The 19,416-nt window shown below is 39.7% G+C and overlaps 1 protein-coding gene across 1 annotated transcript in view; it reads right to left on the minus strand.

The window, feature by feature from the left end:
- Positions 1-16,577: 16,577 nt before the first annotated feature.
- efna3a (ephrin-A3a) overlaps positions 16,578-19,416 on the minus strand; it is a 78,676-nt gene continuing 75,837 nt past the window's right edge. Inside the window, exon 5 of the mRNA XM_059350383.1 lies at positions 16,578-18,945. Coding sequence (XP_059206366.1) covers positions 18,827-18,945 — 119 coding nt within the window. The 3' untranslated portion in view covers positions 16,578-18,826. The remainder of the gene's footprint in view (positions 18,946-19,416) is intronic.

Below are 19,416 nucleotides of genomic sequence, written 5' to 3' on the forward strand. Positions count from 1 at the left end.
GAGCAAAAAAAGCTCATGTTTGGTCCGGTCGCATGGTTACGCACACAATAAATAAATACATCTGCATAATTACGTAATCTGTGTTTTGCTGAACTGCAGCCAACAGTATTGCGAGTCAAGCACTGCTGTTAGCTCTCATTAAGGTTGGTACAAAGCTCTCCTTAAAGTCCAGAAGAATAAAAAATCAGCGATGGAAAAACATTCAGGGTCATGCAACGCACACTGGATATGTTCTGGGTTTGACTGCACAATGTGTGATCTAACAGACTGGAAACAACTAGAGAGACAAGGGCTTCTGTTTGCCTGATGGCTAATCTCAGATCAGCAGATGAGGAGCCACTTTTCATCCACCTTCAAATACTCCGCTCCAATCCAGTTATTCCTTTGTTATTTTCTCTTTCTAACCCTGATTGTGAAAATCTCTCCCTCCAGAACGCTCTCTTCCATCACAACTCTTTCTTAACCCTCCCTGCTTCTTCCCTGCATTTCTCCTTCCCATCTCCTTTGCCTTTCCACACTTCCATCACTGCCTTTCTCCCTCTTTCCCTCCTTGTTCCCCTGCTTCGGTTTTGTGAAAGGGGGCTTTATCAGCCAGCCTGAATGGTGCAGGTCCACTGGAAGCATGGACAATGGGCCCATCATCAGAGGGAAGCAGAGCCCATGAAAGAGGAACAAAGACCCTCTGCCCAAGAGGGGCCCCACTCTGCACCTCACACCAACGCAGCAACAGCCTCTGCTGGCCCTGCATGCTGTGTGTGTGTGCTTGGGAAAGAAACGTGTGTGTTCTTGCCTGTATAAGCAGGCAGGTGCTGCCCCTTGGGATTTCTGCATTATGGATCTGCCCCCCTGAAATGGCTTGGCTTTCAGCTATCATTCTTAAACAGGCTGCATTCTCCTGCTCGCACTACACATCCGTTATTGTTTAATCTTTCTGCATGGCCTCCTGTGCATCATGCACTTGTGTTTGTTAGTGCGTAGAAGCCCGAAGTAATTCACATGAGAAAGGGTTAGAAGCTACTCGCTCTCCTTGTCTTTAGCCGTAACATGACAATACACGCTCCTATCATGAATATGCATGCTCACTCACTGTCTCCTCAGGGGACGAGGAGACGCTTTAAAAAGAAACATGTTTGTGCAGGGAAAGCTGTTTGTGTGAGCAGAGTGCGAGACGAGTCCTGTCTGTCTAACAGGTTCTTCAGTAGAAAGTGACTGGACATGACAGAGTTGACAAAGAGCTTGTCTGTTCCTCCATTTGTCATCGCCGTTGGGGAGGTGTCCTCCCATATGCTGTACACCTTTAGAAACAAACATGATCTGAATGTTTTTGATACAATAACTCAGGAATCACATGGCAGTCTGCAAATGCAGTCCTAAACACAGGCTACACAAATAACTCGGAATAAAAGGCCGGACATTAACAGGCACAAAAGAGACAGCAGTGTAGAGATAAACAGAAAAATGATTGAACATGACTAGAGAGTACAACCTTGCTAGCAGCTCTGTAAGCGCTTTGAGGTAAATGCTAATGTAAGCATGCTAACAATGTCACAGTGACCATGCTAATAATAGAGTACTGCAGGAATGAATCCTAAAACACAGAAATTAGTTCAGATTTTTGCACTTCAAGTTCAGTCTACTTCCGTTATATTTTTCTACAGCATAATATATGTCAGTGATCATTTAAGCTTGTATGTGTTTTAGAAAAAGCAGTTGCTAACAAGTGGCTAAATGAGAATAGAGGTTGTTAGGGATATTGAAAGTAATTGTTAGCTTGGTGGTGACGGTGTAACTGGTGTAGTTTGATTATAACCTATGTTAGCTTTTTCATAAAAAAAGTGGTAGGGTTAGGGTAGGGTAGGGTCGGATTTGCTGAACAAAACGTGTACGAATCATAAACTTGTTGTTGTTACAGGGTATATTTTCTACAATAATCCCAAATCCCAAATGGAAGATCCCATTGGCTTTTTGTTGAGCGAACCAAGATGATGCCAACTTTACGACTGTAGGACTGACGAATGTAGGACTCTATATGCTGATGCTAAGCAGAAATAATGTTTATTATCTTTCCCATCTAAGCTTAGCGTGTTAGCATGCTAGCATAAAGACAAAGCACATCTGAGGCTGATGGGAATATAATTCGATTTTCAGGTTTAGGTCACAGATCAAAGCTTTCAGCAATAGCACACAATCCTCATAGAGAGGTTCTTTTATTTGTCATGGAGATAGATTTGGAATCTGGAACTACCATTCACAAGGTAAAACAAAACAAAAATTGATCAATTTTGTTGATGGTCAATAAAATCATAATAACACACACACACACACACACACACACACACACACAAAGCTAGTAAGTGGACCGTGAGCTTGGATTGTTTCCGTTTGGGGAAGACATAATTGATCCTTCTTAGCATTCTGGAGGCGTTCATAACACAAACAGATGAATCACTGGATTCTCGAGCTGAAGCGATATACTGAAGTAGCTTTCTGCATTGAAGCACCTCACTGGTGAGGAAAATGACAAGATGTCATATTCACAGAAACAATCAAAGGTGGTTGCTGAGCTAAGGCAAGGATAGATTGGAATGAATTTTGCCAGTGTTAATGTGATACGGGCAGTGCAGCACTAATCCAACAGCTCTGTTCTTAACCCCCCACTGCAGATACTTCGCTTAAACTAACAAGACTGAATCAGTTAACAGTGTTAATATTGTGCACAGATGATATTGAAAAAGAAAGCATGCTATTAAAACAAGTCATGTCTGACACAATTCTGCTTTCAACAACTGCTGCAGCCTTTCAAAGCTTTGATGTCTGAAGGTACATTATGACCCTGTAAGGATTTCTCTGAGCTCTGGACCGGAGGAAATGTACTATGAATTTATCGAATAAGTACAAGCTTGTTGAGGCCACTGCGGAGAGAGATTACTCTTAACGCTCTGTTGACATTGTGCAATAGTATTTAATATTTGAGGGGAGCTAAGGTCACGGTCATCAGTTGACTTAATGGACTGAGCTGAAGTCTTACATTAAAACATTCATTAATATGTCCTTATATGCCAGTGAGGACCTTGTATGACCTGGTGCAAGTTCTACATTTTTTCTGATACTCTTAAGGACACTCTTTTAGCCTTTGTCGCTCATCAAAAGGGAAGAAAAGGTGTATGTAATGTACACGGTAGGTAATCGTTTATCATTTCCGCACCAAAATCTCCATCTGGCAGTTGCGGTGTGACGGCGGATGTTTAGGTGCCGACCAGGACCAGAGGTCTTTCTATTTCTGAATGCCGACAGGACACGGAGCATATTATGCCGCCCACAGAACAGGACACATGCAATCGACCTTTGACCGCGGGCCATTTCAAATCATTATCTCCGAGCTTAAGAGCAGGGGCTAATCCTTGCTGTGTTTACCACACAACTGGCACAACAGCTGGATGGTCTGTTTGCAGCCTCTCCTGAACCTCTTGGTCGGCTCATACATATGGATACTATCTGGGGTGATGTGCCCTCATTTGGATTTCCACCAATGGGCTTCAAGGAGGCATTAGTGCATGCACAGTAAGCTATGTTCATCTCAGGAGATATGAGGGGCTCAGCCCAGTCGGGTGCTCTAAATCGTCCCATTGCTATTGGCAAATTTCTCTGTTCCAGTGAAAAATCGTATTAGCGGAGGATTAATTGGAGTGTTCATGTTGGCCAGTGGGGTAGTGGGTGCTCTGAAGCTTTCATAGACCTTCCTCGCTGGTGATCTGCTATAAATGGGCTTGTGATCTCACTGCAGCAGCTCCTGCTGTCTGGAGCAGCAGGATGAAGGCGTGTGGAGAGCAGAATAAGTGCCAAGTAACACCTGAAAGTGGTGCAGCCAAATTCAGGTGTGCTCATGAAATAGGTGTTGCTGCAAGCCTGGTGTGGTAGTTACTACTTGACAATCACAGATAATATTGTAGCGCCTTCCAATTTAGACTCTTCAATTCACTTGTAGGGAAGGTATAAAAAGATGTTTTGCAGATGTTCAACTGGCATAAAATTGAGAGTTCCGTGTCCCATGTTTCGTTTGAAACAAAACTAAGTTATTTTGACTCAAATGTCAATGTCTTTTCCTAAACCTAACAAAGTAGTTTTGATGCATAAGCTAAAAACATAAGCAAGTTGTTCCAACCCAAAATGGTCACATTTAAAACTGTGATTATTTCACATTAAATACTATGGTCATATAGTTTTGAGAGTTACAGACAAATGACCTATTATATCGTTTGTGATTTGTTGGCATTATCATGTGTAAATTTTCATCAAAATTAAAGGAGCAGTTTTAATATCACTCATATCTTTATGTTAAATATGGAGCCACTGTCAGTCAGTTGGTTGGTTAACTTAGCTTAGCATCCAAAATGGAAACAGGGGGAAACAGCGAGCCTGTTATAAATGTATGTCCATGCTAAGGACATCAAATCACAGCAGCCGGATTAAAGAAACAAGTCTCTAAAAAGGTTTATTTTACAAGACATTAAACTTCGACAAAATCTGTAGTCTCTCTGCCTTCAAAATTAACTTCCTGACTTTCTGGTAGTCACTGTAGCTGTAGGGGCACTTTTAAAAAATATAATGATTTGATGCTCTTTGCTTTTTATCATCAACCTTAGGAATAACAAACTAGTAGATAACAAAAAAGGATTTAAGAAAACATTTCCACTGGCTCTGACTCTAGTGTATGTCACAACTTGGGGCTATTAGAAAATTTCCACTTACGAAATCCTGAATACCAGGTCAGTGAGTTGTTTTCATTTAAGTAAGTCTTTGCATTAAAACAATAAACACTACCTCACCTGAAGGCATCATGTGTGGGTGGAGGAAATGAATGACAAATTAACCTCAAAAAGACAAATAATCTCTAACAGAGGACAATGCAAGGAGGGGCATTTGTTAGGCAAAGCTACCACAAAATTACAACACACCACTGCCCTTATTAAGTGAAAAATTACATAATATAAATGAGTCTAAAAACAAGCAGAGAATATCAGCAGAAAGCCAGCATCGTTTTTATTCTGCTTCATGGTGATGTGTTTTTAACTGAGCGGGGATTGTGTAAGAGGTCTGCCAGGACAGGTGAACCATGTAACCATGTTCTGACTTGTTTTCATTCTGTTGAAAGTACTGCCTTAAGCATGTATTCACACACACACACACACACACACACACACAACCACGTTTGCACTCAGCTCGCTCAGACGAGGCCCCGCTGACACGTCTCACGTCATTCTTCTTTACTCATCCTGCATCTACTTCATCTGCTCTTTCAATATCCATTTATAGATTTAAACACACATGCTGCAGATGTGTGTGTGTTTTACCTCGTTTTGATTCCACTCAGTGAAATCAACAGTATTTCATAACACATCCTGTTGGCCTAAGAGAGCTAAGCCCTATTCATGTCTGGGCAGAGGTCACAGCTCTCTCATATAGGCGGCTATAACGGATGAAAGGCCAGCTGAGGTCTTTTTATTGCTCTCTCTGTACATCTAGGTTTCTGTTTTTTAACCCTCCTCTTATGTTGCTGGTCGAATTGAACCATTTCAAAGTTTAAAAATAAAAAAAAATTGTTCAAAATATTTTTTCATTAAAAAAAAACCCCAAAACAAATAAAAATGTAAAAAAACCAATGTCTTGTAAAACCATTGTATTTTATATGTAGGTCTTTCCAGTGTACATAACCGTTTTGGTTTTAACATGCATTTTTTTTTAATGAAAAAAGAGTGAATTATCCTCATTGAACCATGATCTGTGAGAGGTAAAGAACACCATTGGATTAAATATTGATTGAAATGTTTAGTAATGGAGTTATTAATGAAATATAAACAATGTTTATTGGGATTTTTTAGTTTCTGACACTTTTGGACAATTAATCATGCCCCGGGTTGTTGCTATTCCTGAAAAAACAAACATAACAGGAGGGTTAAAAAAAAAAAACAGCTCTCAAACTCTTGTAAATAGTGTGTTGTTGGGATAGCAGCATTAGCGGTATGAAGATAAACCGACAGTGAGCCTGGAAGTCATCAGTGTCTGTCAGTGATGCCCAATCTGGGGCTTCAATGCCACAGTGGGAGTGAGGTTTGTTCTGGGTCATTTAAGAGGCAATGAACTCGGAAGTCCCGCGTTCCTGTTAACAGTCTCTTTTATTTAAATTGCACAGAAATGTAATGGATGAAAAATACTTGAAAATCATTATCGTCCGTCATGAAAGTGAAATAAGATGTCCTAGGACTAAAAAATAAAAAAGTTGGAGCCATTAGAGATTGCCAGCCGGAGATTGATTCTGCCAAACTGGCATTTTAACACCAATTAATCTTTAAAATTCCTTTTTTTAAATCACAGCTTCAGCATGAAAGCTGCTGATGCTTTCAGAGTTTCTCACAATTGATGCCGGTGGAACAAGTGAAAGCGGTGGGAAAAAAAGAACCTCAATTGTCTTCAGAGGGAAAGAAAACAAACACGCACTAGTAGCAACTTCCTTTGTGACGGGAAACAAAGGCGTTTGTGGGAAGTGTTCGCCTTAATTTCGTGTATATAAGGTGTTAATCATCTCTTCCATGATCTAATATGACTTATTGTATCAAGGTGTCAGAATTAATGTGACAGCTTTTAATGTGTTGATGAAGATTGAGCCTTTTCAACTTAAACAAAGTGAGAGACAATTATAATGCAACCCCAGTCCTTTCCATCTTCTTTAATTTGTTAATTCCCTGCTGACAGAAAATGTTGGAGTGGATCCATATTTTATTTAAAGTGTAAATCAGTGGCATATGAGTTAAGGACTTGGTTTGTGGGGTGGGTTGAATGTTTGCATTGTTTTATTGGTTAATTGTTGTACATAAAGCCTCTCAGTAGAGTACACAGTGGTTCTAACGTATGAAACAAACCACATGTGCCACAGTTTCACATGCAGTGTTTAAAGTAAAAGTCTTTCTTCATGTCAGTCCTCGTCTCCCTCAGTGTTTACTGAAGCTCACAGATATAAAGGCAGGGGTTTGATTAGGCACAGGTGCGGCTTGTTAAAGGCTGAACCTCCGCTGGCTTCCAACCAACAGTCATGCTGCGTTCATGTGATGTTGGGTTTCCCGTAAATACGAGCTGCAGCTGGGAAAAAATTTGTAAGTAAGAGACATGCCATCTCTGCAAACACGACAGATGTTTCCCCTCAACTATGCAAAAATTGTACTGTACTGTACTTATAAAAAACACTGTACTTTCTGCTCCCATGGCTGATTAATAAAAATAACTCTCTGTGTGCCTTTCCAACACTTTCAAGCTCTAGAAACGAGATGTCACTCTGTTCTTTCACTTCCTTTGAATGCATTACCAGTCTGTGTTAACATCTCATCCATCACTATGGCCATTAACACTTTGCCGCTGATGGTGTAATGTGGCGCTCACACGAGTCTTATGTGCTGCGAACGGGTTTTTGGCTTCAGCCTCAAAGATTATTTATGCTCCACAATCAGAAACGGTTTTCTTGTTGAGGCCGATGCATAGCCGTCAATGAGAAATGATGAAAACGCTGACAACTTATAAACACAGATTGTTTGTGAAATGTTTTTGTGAGATTGTTTTTTTCTGTTCCGAATGTATATTTTTAAGTCTCACAGCATGTCGGTCATAGTTTGCATCAAAGGCTGAAAAATACCCCAGAAAAAGAACAGAAACTGAAAGGCATTTGCAAAATTAGTTTGTCAATATGACATTTTGGGAAAACATCCCCCGAGGGAAGTGAGTCGAGATACCTTGTGACATCTGAAGCAGTCAGTTGGAGTAAGTGGATCTGACACATGCTCACACAAGGTACAAAATATAGTTATGCAGTGCAACACGCTTTACCTTTTAATAAAATGCCGCTTCATATCAGTGATTAGTCATCAGACTGAGGAGTTTAGCAGGTGAAAGGTTCAAAATTGGTGTCGACAAAACTAATGTGTCATTTAACAAATAAAATCTGAAAATGTGTACATTTTGCTGATAGTGGACATCAGATTGGACGTAGATTTGACCTTTTTCCAAATTCTGGCAGCATGGCTCTAGATATGTTAGTTGGTCCAAACGGCCCTGGAGTACTTAGCCTACTGACTTTGAAGAGCAACTGACCTTTCCGCTAGCGCCACCATGCCACCATACATTACTTGAGTTAATGTACTTATTTATAACATACATTAGTAACATTTTGCTGATAGTGGACATCAGATTGGACTTGGATTTGACATTTTTTCCAATGCTAGGCTGTAGATATGGCTATGTTAGTTGGTCCATTTCAAATGACCAAAATTAATTCTCAACAACTATTGTATTTGCAAAAATCTAGTATGGAGTATGAAGCCACAGAGATCACAAGGATGATTCCAAATTACTTTAGTTATCCTGATTTTAATTGTAAAAACAATTACTGCTTTTATTCTTTCTACCGATTGCTTATTTTACTGTAAAGCACTTTGGTAGGACACTGGCTATTATAAATGTGTTATATAAATAAGGCTGACATTGACATTGACATAATATAATTCATATCAAGCTACCTCATGTGGCATCAATGACTTAATATGTTATTCTGATCGTTCTTCAAATGTAGAGCAAAAATTTGCTGTATTTCATGGATCTAAGAAGAGACTTGTAGAGATCTGGACCGCCAATAAACCGTAATTTCTGAAAATATCGCACCTTTTCTTGTGGTCCAAGTCCTTCCCTATATGCCTTTGTATCTTGGATGCGTTTTGATGAGCTTTTCTGTTGTTTAGACATGGCTACATTCACTTAAAGTATCCAAAGGGCACAATTCTCCATTGTACTCTGTTGTTTAAACTGAGTATCTCCAACTTGGCCATGCATCCGGGTTAGCGCCCAGAACGTGACATCGGTGAAAACCCTCTATTGATAGCAATGCTGGCCCTTACTTAGTTACAGTCCACCACTGTATTTTACATTTTGGTTCCTGACCAAATTCTTGCAAAATGATTAACATCAGCCTCAGCTAAACTTTCATGCTTAGTGCTGATTAGCCAATGTTTTCATGCTAACATGCTAAACTAAGATAGGGAAGATGGTAAACTTTATATCTGCTAAACATCAATGTTAGCAATGCCATTCTAATCGTGCTAAATTTAGCATATAGCTCAAAGTACTGCTGTGCCCAATAATGCCTCACTTCCACTGCATGCTTCAGCTCAACTTGACTCACTTTTGGTACCAGGAAACTGGCATGTCTTCATCTTCAACGTGACACCAGATCGATCCTTTCATCAGTGACGATCGCTGCACTTTATCTTTTGTGCAGTGAAGTGTACTGCACAGTTTTACAGGCTGTCATTCTATAAATGTGGGTCAAGGAAGTAAAAAAAAAAAGTGGTTTCTGTTGATGGTAGCTTGGCTTCTGAAATATTTGCAGGATGTCGATTATGTCTCATCAATGTTTTAACTTCTGACTTTTAATATCAGCTCAGCTCACTTGGAACCTCAACTGAGGTGTTGCCAGGTGCTATCTACTACTGATGGAAAAAAACTAAAATGAGTTAGTCGAGTTGAGCCGTGCAGTTTCATGCCATGGAAATGTAACCTCACAGAGTGCAAGCATGGCTTCAGACTTATTTTAATACAAATAACTTGAGGGAATTGTATTTCTTATATTCTTAACGCTGACATTAATTTAGAGGAATTAGAGAATTTAGAAGAAATATTGTCCATAATATTCTTACATGCAAACTATAAAGAAAATCTCTCATTGTCTGTGATTGAAGAACCTCAGAAGTAATACCGGCCACAGTTTCTCGTCACAAATCAAAAGTGTGAAATCCAAATTCCTGGTAATGAAACATGTCATCTCTACACCGGATTTCCTTTTTTTAGATTTGTTTACTAACCAGATGCACTCTCTTTGCAGCTTTCTGTGAATTTAGAGCGGTATTATCCTTTTTTCTGTGATACTTATTTGAGTCATTCTGCAACATCCTGAACCGTTCAGCCTGACACAAATACTCTGTCACAACATCTTTTTGGGAGACAAGCATTAGCTATTCCTAGGCTTAAGTTTTGACCAGATGCCCAAAGTGTGGGCACATGTACACATCGGCCCCCCCACACAGTATAAGGTCTATGGCTGTTTGTATGAGTTGGTCCCCAGCTGTTGAGTGCTGTGCAGATGTAGCGACCAGAAATGAGGGATTACAGCTAAATCTGGAGGGAGAGAGGAAGAGGAGGAGGGTGGGGTGATAAGGGAACAATGTGGAGACTGGAGGGAAGGTAGGACTGTCTAGAATGAAGACAAGGTTAAGAGGGGTGAGAGAAAATGCAACCTGACGATTAGATACAGATGTGAGGCCACAGGACGATATGTACAGTAGTGAAAATTAGAGAAAATTGTGAGAAAGAAGCACAGGAAGGAAGAAGAGAATGGAAGCAGATTTTTTAACAAGTGAAAGCTGGAGGGATGAATAAGAGGACTACTGTTAAAAAGAAAACCTATCCCACGGTGGGAATTTGTGAGGCTGAAGCACAGTCCATTTCTCTTTTCCCATTTGATTACAAATTCATTGATTTCTTTTTTTCCCCACTTTCTCTACAATCTGCAGAGAAGGCTGTGTTAATGCAGGCAAGGACAAGCTGCAGTTAAAGCATCTTACAATCTCACATCCATTTATATACTCACACATGGGAGATGTTGGGATGTTTTTTGCAAAAGAACAGTGCAGCTTTCTGCAGAGTTCAAATGCTTTTTCTATAATTCATAAGAAGCCGTAGCTCCTCAAATGGAAAAACAGATAACAGTTTACAAAAAACACAATAGTGCCTGACTTTACTGATATGTTTATAATGTAAATACATAGTGATGGCTTCTGCTAAGGGAATAAAGTCTTTGTCCTTTGGAGCCTGATATCTACCTCCATTTCTTGTAGCCCAGGGTTACAGTCAAATCCTGGCCTGTTTAATATTCAAAACATTTTCACACACACACTGTTGCAGCGAGTACTAGAGGCTGCCACAGACGGCGAATGTGGTCTGTTTGATATTCTGCGATAACTTTCCTCCTCTTGTCAACACATTAGTCAACTGATCTGGAGAGGATTGGCAAGAGCCCAAATTAATGTGCGCAAAAGCAAAGCCCTCTAGGAAGCTTAACGCAGTTCTAATTAAGATGCACATTCACATTTTACTGCCTCTCTTAACAACATGTCCAAGACAGTTTCTCATTTAATTTGGTCCAATATGACTATTCAATAAATGTATGTTTTTGCACATTTCAAAGAAGCGAAGTTGTTCTTGCTTGCATATTTCACAGTTCGATTCTAACACGACTCTTGTTCTGCTGGGGGCCAATCATCAGATATGCTTCTGACTGCTGCATGTATCTAATCAGTCGCTGTGAAATATAATAAACACATCATGCTTGTTTTACCTGCCTCAAAGGTTGCTTACATCACCAGTGGACTGTCATGTCATCCTCTCTCTTCTTTGTATCTTGTCTTCTTTGTAGGAGCCGGCATCATGTTTCCCACGGGGCTAAATGATGTCATTTTGGATCCCAAACGTCTCCTCACCTCATCTCAGTTTTAGCCCTCACCTGGGTTGGTTTGCAGCTGCAGAGGAGGAGAGTTGACTCACAGTGACCTGAAGCTGGAGGAGTGTCAAGTCAAATCCAAAACCCTGGGAAGATTTGAAGAGGTTCCATTAGGACACTTATCTGAGAAACCACCTGTGACCAGGTAAATACTGCAGACATGGAACTGAGATCATTCAGGGTCACTCAGCACTATGACAGTACAGTACAGTCACCACTGTCTGACAGTGCAAACTTCTGTGCTCACTTTCTTATTAGTTTTCACACATTCTTACATAAGCAGCATGTAGTGTTCAGGTGTTACAGCTGATTTAAAGTTATACTAAGCTTTCATGCATGTACATATACAGGTGCATCTCAATAAATTAGAATATGATAGTTCCAGTCAAATAGCCCAAACCAAGTATTGAGTGCATATAGATGGACATACTTTTGAGAGGCCAGCATTTCCATATTTAACATACTTTTTAAAATTGGTCTTTTTCAGACACTGAATTTTAGCCATAGTCATTATAATGGGAATAAATTAAATCAATTAAGGCATGAAATGTTTAATTATCTGTGTGTAATGGATTTATATAATGTGTTATTTCCACTTTTTGAATTGAATTACCAACATAAATGAACTTTTCTATGATATTCTAATTGATTGAGATGCACCTGTATATTATTTTAATAACACCATAATTTCTATTTTTTTCAAATTATTTGAGGTTCTCCACAATCTTTCCATGCACCCCATGCAAAAGCAGAAGTCCCCCCATACAATCTCTGTCAAAAGATGGCAAATTGCAGTTTTATGTGGGATTATGTACCAGAAAACAAGTGTGTCCTCAGTATGCATAGATTAAGAGAAAAGACTAAACTTAGATTTCCATGAAAAAAAATCTGAAATAGCTGACCTTATTATAACGTCAACAACTTCTGTTTTACTTGGAAATCTAAATTTATTCTTGTCTTAATCTGTGATGACTCACCCCTGAACTAATATAATCCTGAAGGGTCGACAGAAATCGTTAGTACAGTAGGTCAGCTCATCCTTTCAACAGTTACATAAGAAACAATATTCTACATTTTACCCAATGTCCCCTTTGATTGTTCACTTATTCCTCATGTTGTTGACATGATGTCCCCGAGCACCCTCACTGGCACCATTAAGTAGAACTCAGACATTGGCAATAATAAAGGCACAGTAATCTCTAATGAGTTTGGGGAGATATACATATTTAGGCCCACTGAACTTCAGCAGCTTAACTCGTATTCAGACCTACTTTGATGAATAAAGACAGTAAAATGTATTCAGGGTGCACAGGTCACAATGTAATACATAAACCATTCATCATTGTTTGTCTAAGCTAAACCGTTATCCTATAGGCAAATATACTTACAGTAAATCTGTTGCATAATGTCTTTCAGATGTCCTGCTTGTGTCTCACTGGCAGTTTCCCCAGAAGAGACACAGAGGGAAAGAAAGCTTTGGCGACACCTGTAGGTGGAAAATAAATTAGGCTGTTAAACTTTGGAGAATATTCTCAGAAAATCTGCTGTGTAGCAACAAGATACCTGGTGGAGATGCTTTCTGTGTCTTCAGGTTTTTGTCTTGAAAATGCAGCTGGAAAACAACTGAGACCTTCCTTGTTGCACTGTTTTTGTGTTGAAAAGCACTCTGAAATACATACATACTTAGATACACAAGTGTGTGTGTGTGTGTGTGTGTGTGTGTGTGTTCTTGTACTCCGACATAGTGAGGACCAGAACACGTTTTTAACCAACAGAGTGAGGACATGTTTGCAAAGTGAGGACATTTCGGCCGGTCCTCACTTCTTTAAAGGCTTTTTTGAGATTTCAGACTTTGTTTTAGGGTTAAAGGTTACATTAGGTTTATGTTAGGGTTACCATGGTTACCTTAGGGTTAGGGACAAGGGAACAAGGTTATTGTAGTTAACAAAAACGAAACAAAATAACGAAAACTAGAATTGATAAAAGATTTTCGTTAATTGAAATAAAAATGAGAGTTAAAAAATATATAATTAACTGAAACTGTATTGTGTGGTTACAAAACTAACTAAAATTATAGTGAAAATGTCCTTCGTTTTCCACTTTGTCAACTTTTTTCATACATAATGAAGATGGATCAGACAAAGGAAATAAAGGCAAAATTTACTGTGACCTCTTTTAATCTCCCACCCAACAAAGACTAAACTAAAACTAAAGCATTTCAGTTCATTCATTCAATTAATTTCAGTCGTTCTAAAAACTCATTAAAACTAACTGAATTTGAAAACAAAACTTCGAAAACGAAATTAAAACTAAAACAAATGAAAAATTCTCGATTCCAATGAGGGTCCTCACAAATATAGAAGTACAAGAATGTGTGTGTGTGTGTGTGTATAAGTGTACGTGTGTTTGTGTGTGTGTGTGTGTGTGTGTGTGTGTGTGTGCGTGCGCTATCAGGTCAATTTGGCAAACAGGATGCAGCTGAGTGCAATTTAAAGCATCACAACAAAGGTTCTGAATATTTATGTAAATGAGACATTTTAACTTGAAGATTTCTAATAAATGTACCACCTTTTTACTTTGACATAATGGGTTACTTCATTCAGTTTTAAGGGTAAAAAAAATGCAATTTTATTTCTTTATAATTAAATAATCACTTAACGTATGCAAAAGTGAAGGGGTCTGAATAAGTTCTGAAGCAAAAATGTATTTACATTACATGCATGGTTGCACATCTAGTATTCTATGCATATGCCACCTCAAAGTCAATAATTACTATTTAGAATCCATGAAAAACTGAAAGAAAAAAAAAAAGAAACTTTCCAAAACATGTCAAAGAAAAAAGCTGGGTAGCCATGGAATGCAAAAAAAGTTTTAAAAAAATGTATAAACTACTACTTCTATTAATATGTGCACAGGCAAATGGGCACTGAACACCATAAACAGACAGAAAGAGGTTTGGCAGCTGCTCTGGATTGCAAACATTTCCAATTAAAGTAAATATCACAAATACAAGCTGAGCACTAAAACACATAAACAAAGATAGTGAAGTGAGGAGCATTTTGTCTAAATAAATAGATGGCAGTGGAATAAGTTTTCATGTTCACACATGTTTAATATGTAGTTGGAGCACATGAAAAAAGTTTGGCAAAAAGTAATGATTATACCTACGTACATGCGTCATATATTTCCTGGTGGTTACTCAAGTTGGTCATAAATCTGAGAGCTGGTCTGTTGGACAAAAGCATCTGCCAAATGTCTTTGTTATGCTGCACGATTTAAAAAAATAAAACACTCGATTATGTCAATTACATCATTTTCTGGCTGGAGGCATCTGAAAGAAACACAACTCATTTTTATGACTCCCAACCTTGAAAAACAGGGGTTTCCAAAGATCACTTGAAGGCAGCACCAGACTCAGTGATCGTCTCATTGATGTCCTGAACTATAACAAGTTCTCTGAGGAGGAGGCATCTGTTTCATTGTTTGGGCCAGACGGTGCAGCTAGTCGGGGGAATTCTTCACGGCGGCACGGGCCTGCCCATGCTACAGATGGCTTATCTCACAGTAAATGATTCAGAAAACGATAATATGCCTCCAAATGGAGAAGAGGTCATCTCCTTGTGCTAATGGAATGTCTTCCGTAGTTAGAGCGTGGACAGAGGACTTGTTAGGGATCTATTTAAACTGTGCAGCCGCTCAGGGAAAGGTGGGCATTTTTAATCCACTCGCACAACTCCTGATCCTCTCATTTGAATCATAAGCGCATCAATTAGTGTTTCGTTGAGGCTCAAGCAAAACATAAGCTTTTCTAGACAGGAATTTAAGGTGTAAATATGACAGTGTTAATTCCCTTACATAACTAACCAGAGACAGCCTCACTGCCAAAAAACCAAGCAGGCTGATTTCCTGCAAAATTACAGTTTAAGTTGTCAACTGGGGCCCTGGAGCAGAAGCTAAACCCCTTCCCCCTGTTCCCCCTGTGTCAAAACTGTGATGTGCAAGTCCAAACTTATAAGTCAGGCAAGGGACTGTAAGCCAAGACCTACTGTAATATTCAACAATTATCATTCTGTCAGCTAAACGCACAAATGTCAGACAGAATCAGAAGCAGATGAGTCAAGCAGCTGTTAAACTGATATTAACAGACACCATCACTTCATTGTAACTTGCTCGGTTAAGTGTGACTCAAATTTTTGCCAGTAAATCGTCAATCACAGAAAGTGTATTTAATTAACTTTGAGAGTTTCTTGGCGCTTGGTCTCCACACACACTCACTCTGACCCAGGTCTGGATGTGAGAAGCTGACAGCCGAGAGGAGACTCTCCGCTCTACTTCTTTCTCTCTAATGTGCAACATCAAAGACTAAATCTTATCTGCACCCTGTGTCCCTTTTTGACATGGACATTAGTGCGTCAGAGACATGTGTCCCTCTCCATTGTCAGCTTCTTTCTGTTCTGCGTACAAAGATTAGAAAGAAGCTGACAGGGGCAGAGGGAAAGGAGAGCGACGTGGAGAGACAGATTTGTGGAGACATGTATGGCTTGCAGGTGTTTTTTTCCCTTTTTTTTTAAAGAGGGAGAGAGAGATGGATGAAGTGGGAGATGTGGAGCCCTGACTCCCCCTGCCCCCCCCCCACCCCCCAATGCTGTCATTATGTTTTATGGCAGAAGAAGTGTTTGCAAAACCAAGTGAGGTGCTGTGAGGATGGGGCCATGTGAGAGAGAGGGTGATAGTTTTACACCCAGAGTATGTGCAGCAAGGAGTGCTGTATGTTTACACGTCTGCTCACAAGCAACATATCTAAAAGTGGAGTGTGAGAGAAAAAAGGGAGAGCTCTGCTTTCAAGTAGTGCTCAAGAAAAAACAAACAGAAGTGAGTGCAGAGTGAGTGAAGGTGAAGGAGTCACTGTTAAGATAAGGAAAGGTCAGAGGCAAAGGCTGCAAAGAAAGAAACAGTCGTGCATTCATGAATAAATACACAGAAGTAAATTTGCAAAAAGATTTTAATCGGCAATGTTTTAATCATTCTTGGAATCAATTTACAGTTTTTTTTCTTTTTCCATTCTTGTCAAAGGTAAACACATTTCTCATGGTTTGTCTTCAACACCAGTAAATGCTTTTCGCCCGCTTCCCAAAACCCCGTAACGTAAACTAACATTACAGAAGAGCACATTCTCTCATACACACTTTGCATATTCAGATCCTACAAACTTGACTCCTTTAACGGGTACGAAATTTCTAAATGCAACATACTCGAAAAGCGCGACAAACACATTCTATACATACATACGCACACAAATGTGCACACATATGTTTTTTTTTCTCTTGCACACTCCCACGCATACACACACACACGCAGGAAAGCAGGCAGATAAAGCCACACACACACACACACACACACACACACAGACATTCGTACACGCTTGCACACACATTCCATAACCGGCATGTATTATAAATATACATTACAATGCAAACTCAAGTGCAGCACTGGAGGAATGCTGCGCTTCAGTCAAGTCCGTCTGTGCATCACAGTTGGTTTATGACATGCGCTTCAGCAACATAACTTGGTTAGCAGTATCTGTTACATGAGAGCAGGGTTACTGAGTGTACGTCCCTACTGATTAGTCATAACCAATAACCCTCTCTTTTTCATCAGGCTGAATTACATCTGCCTATTTATCTACACAAGCAAAATGCTGCAGTAAAAATTCCACTGTTTAAAAAAAAGAATAAAAAAATGGCACAGTAGCTTATTGAGCAAAGGCCTACAAATGCACATTAATAAATTAGGTAGATAAATAATATACTTTTAATGTTAAAATAAATACATTTGAAAAGTAAATAAATTAAAAAAGCACAACATTGTAATCTGATTAATGCCAGCCTACGTTGTCCTGTATTACAATATAAAAAAGTGAACTCTTTATTTGCACATTCACACGTGTTGTTGTTGTTGTTGTTGTTTTTTTATTGGTGTTTTTTTCTAACAAAATGGCGGCAGCGTTACTTTGAGACTCAAAGCACAATTTCTCCTCAGGCACCTGCCGCACTGTGGCGACTGTATGGGGTCGTTTCCATGGTGACCGTGACCACTGAAATGGCCATCAGCGCTGATTGGCCGGGGAACCTCTGAAGTGGATAAAAAGGAATAGATGGGGTTCGTCTGGGATTAAAAGGGAGAGAGGTTTTTCTTTTTTTAAGAAGAAGAATTGTAAATTAGTGGTGTTCTGAATGACTCTGCTGATTGCGGCGAGGAGAAAGGTTTGACATCCGGAAAATCTACAACGAGTGCTGAAGGTAAATGCATCGGAACAAAACACACATCTACCACGTCTAAGTGCCGTCAAATTACTAGTCCGGGGTCTGTATTTTTCTCGGGTTGTTACAGTCTGAAGGCAGGAAATGCAGACGAAAGGACTAGTTCTGAGAGGGCACTCGCTATCTTCTAACAAACGCAGGCTTTGCATGTGTACCTATCACAAAGCCAGGGTTTTTTTTTGATGTCTGGTGAAAATGGATTCTTGAAAGGCCTGTAGATATCCTCACAAAGTCTCTCCCTTTTTACTTAAGAAACACCTTGGGCTTTTATTACCAGCAGCTCCTCTCACACCAGTGTGAAAACATTCTTCAATGTCCAGGATAATGGCAGCAGTTCTCATCACTGACTGATTATATAAGTATCCTGTATAGCCAGGGTAAAATCAGTCCAGCTTGCTTTTTTACTACATCTAAGTTGAGATTTATCCGTCAGCATACTCGCTCCGTGGTCCAAGGTCTACAATTCCACTGCAAAGTCCAACTTTGACACCTTTTTCAAAGCTTTGAGCCACAAAAAACTTTGCTTTCATGAGAGCAGCTTAAATTCCTCGGGTGATTTTTAAATCCATGCTACAATAAGAGTGTGTAGTCTACATCCAACTCATTACAGGTCCTCTTTCTCACTCGCCTGACAGCAGCACAGAAGTCTGAATATTGGTCTCCACGAAATGTATTCATGTGATTATGATGTCCGACAACACACAGAGTGTCAAAATACACTGACAGCAAAAAGGCCTCTCCTTTTTTTTTTAAAAGTCTAGTTGAGTTCAAGGATTTTCTTTCTGTGTCTTTTTTGATTGTGGTTCTGTCGCACCTTTTCTGTGTTTCTGCCAACTTTCACAACAACAACTTGGTGGATACAAAGCCCTTTGGACAAGGCGGGTCCCGAAGCGTCGCTCGCGGTGACAAGTCGCTAGGACAAAAGGACGGCAGACACGAGCAGCATCGCCACGGTGAGAAGAAGGCGGTCACGTGATGGGCTGCTGCCGCTCACGCTTTTCTCCAGTTTGGGAACTTCAGGGTTAAATTCATCTGGAGAGAGAAGTCACAGAGAGAGAGAGAGAGAGAGAAAAAAAATAAGAAAGTGAGGAAAGAGAAAAGTGTGAGTGTGCCAGACAGAAGGAAATGAACCATTACCACATTATTAATTCATCAATCTAAAGGCAATGTGTGATGCATGCAAATTGTGCTTTAAACATATTCAGAGAAAAAGACATGATGCAATTATCAACAAACCACCAATTATCATCAGCACGGCTACATATGGCCGTCTCCCCCGTGGGATGGAAAATTAAAAACACTTTTGTTTCTGAACTGTTTTTTTTTCCCCTCATGTATTCCTCTTTTCACACTAATGATGTTTTTATCCTCGAGGGATTTCAATCAAACCAAATTACTATGGCCTTGCCATTGATTAGACACAACAGAACATTAGCTGGAGGGGAAAGACAGAGAAAGAGCTGCGAGAACACATTTCGTAATATTCGGTAAAAAGTGGATTAC

Source organism: Centropristis striata, chromosome 14, assembly GCF_030273125.1.
Source record: "Centropristis striata isolate RG_2023a ecotype Rhode Island chromosome 14, C.striata_1.0, whole genome shotgun sequence".
NCBI classification, from domain to species: Eukaryota; Metazoa; Chordata; class Actinopteri; order Perciformes; family Serranidae; genus Centropristis; species Centropristis striata.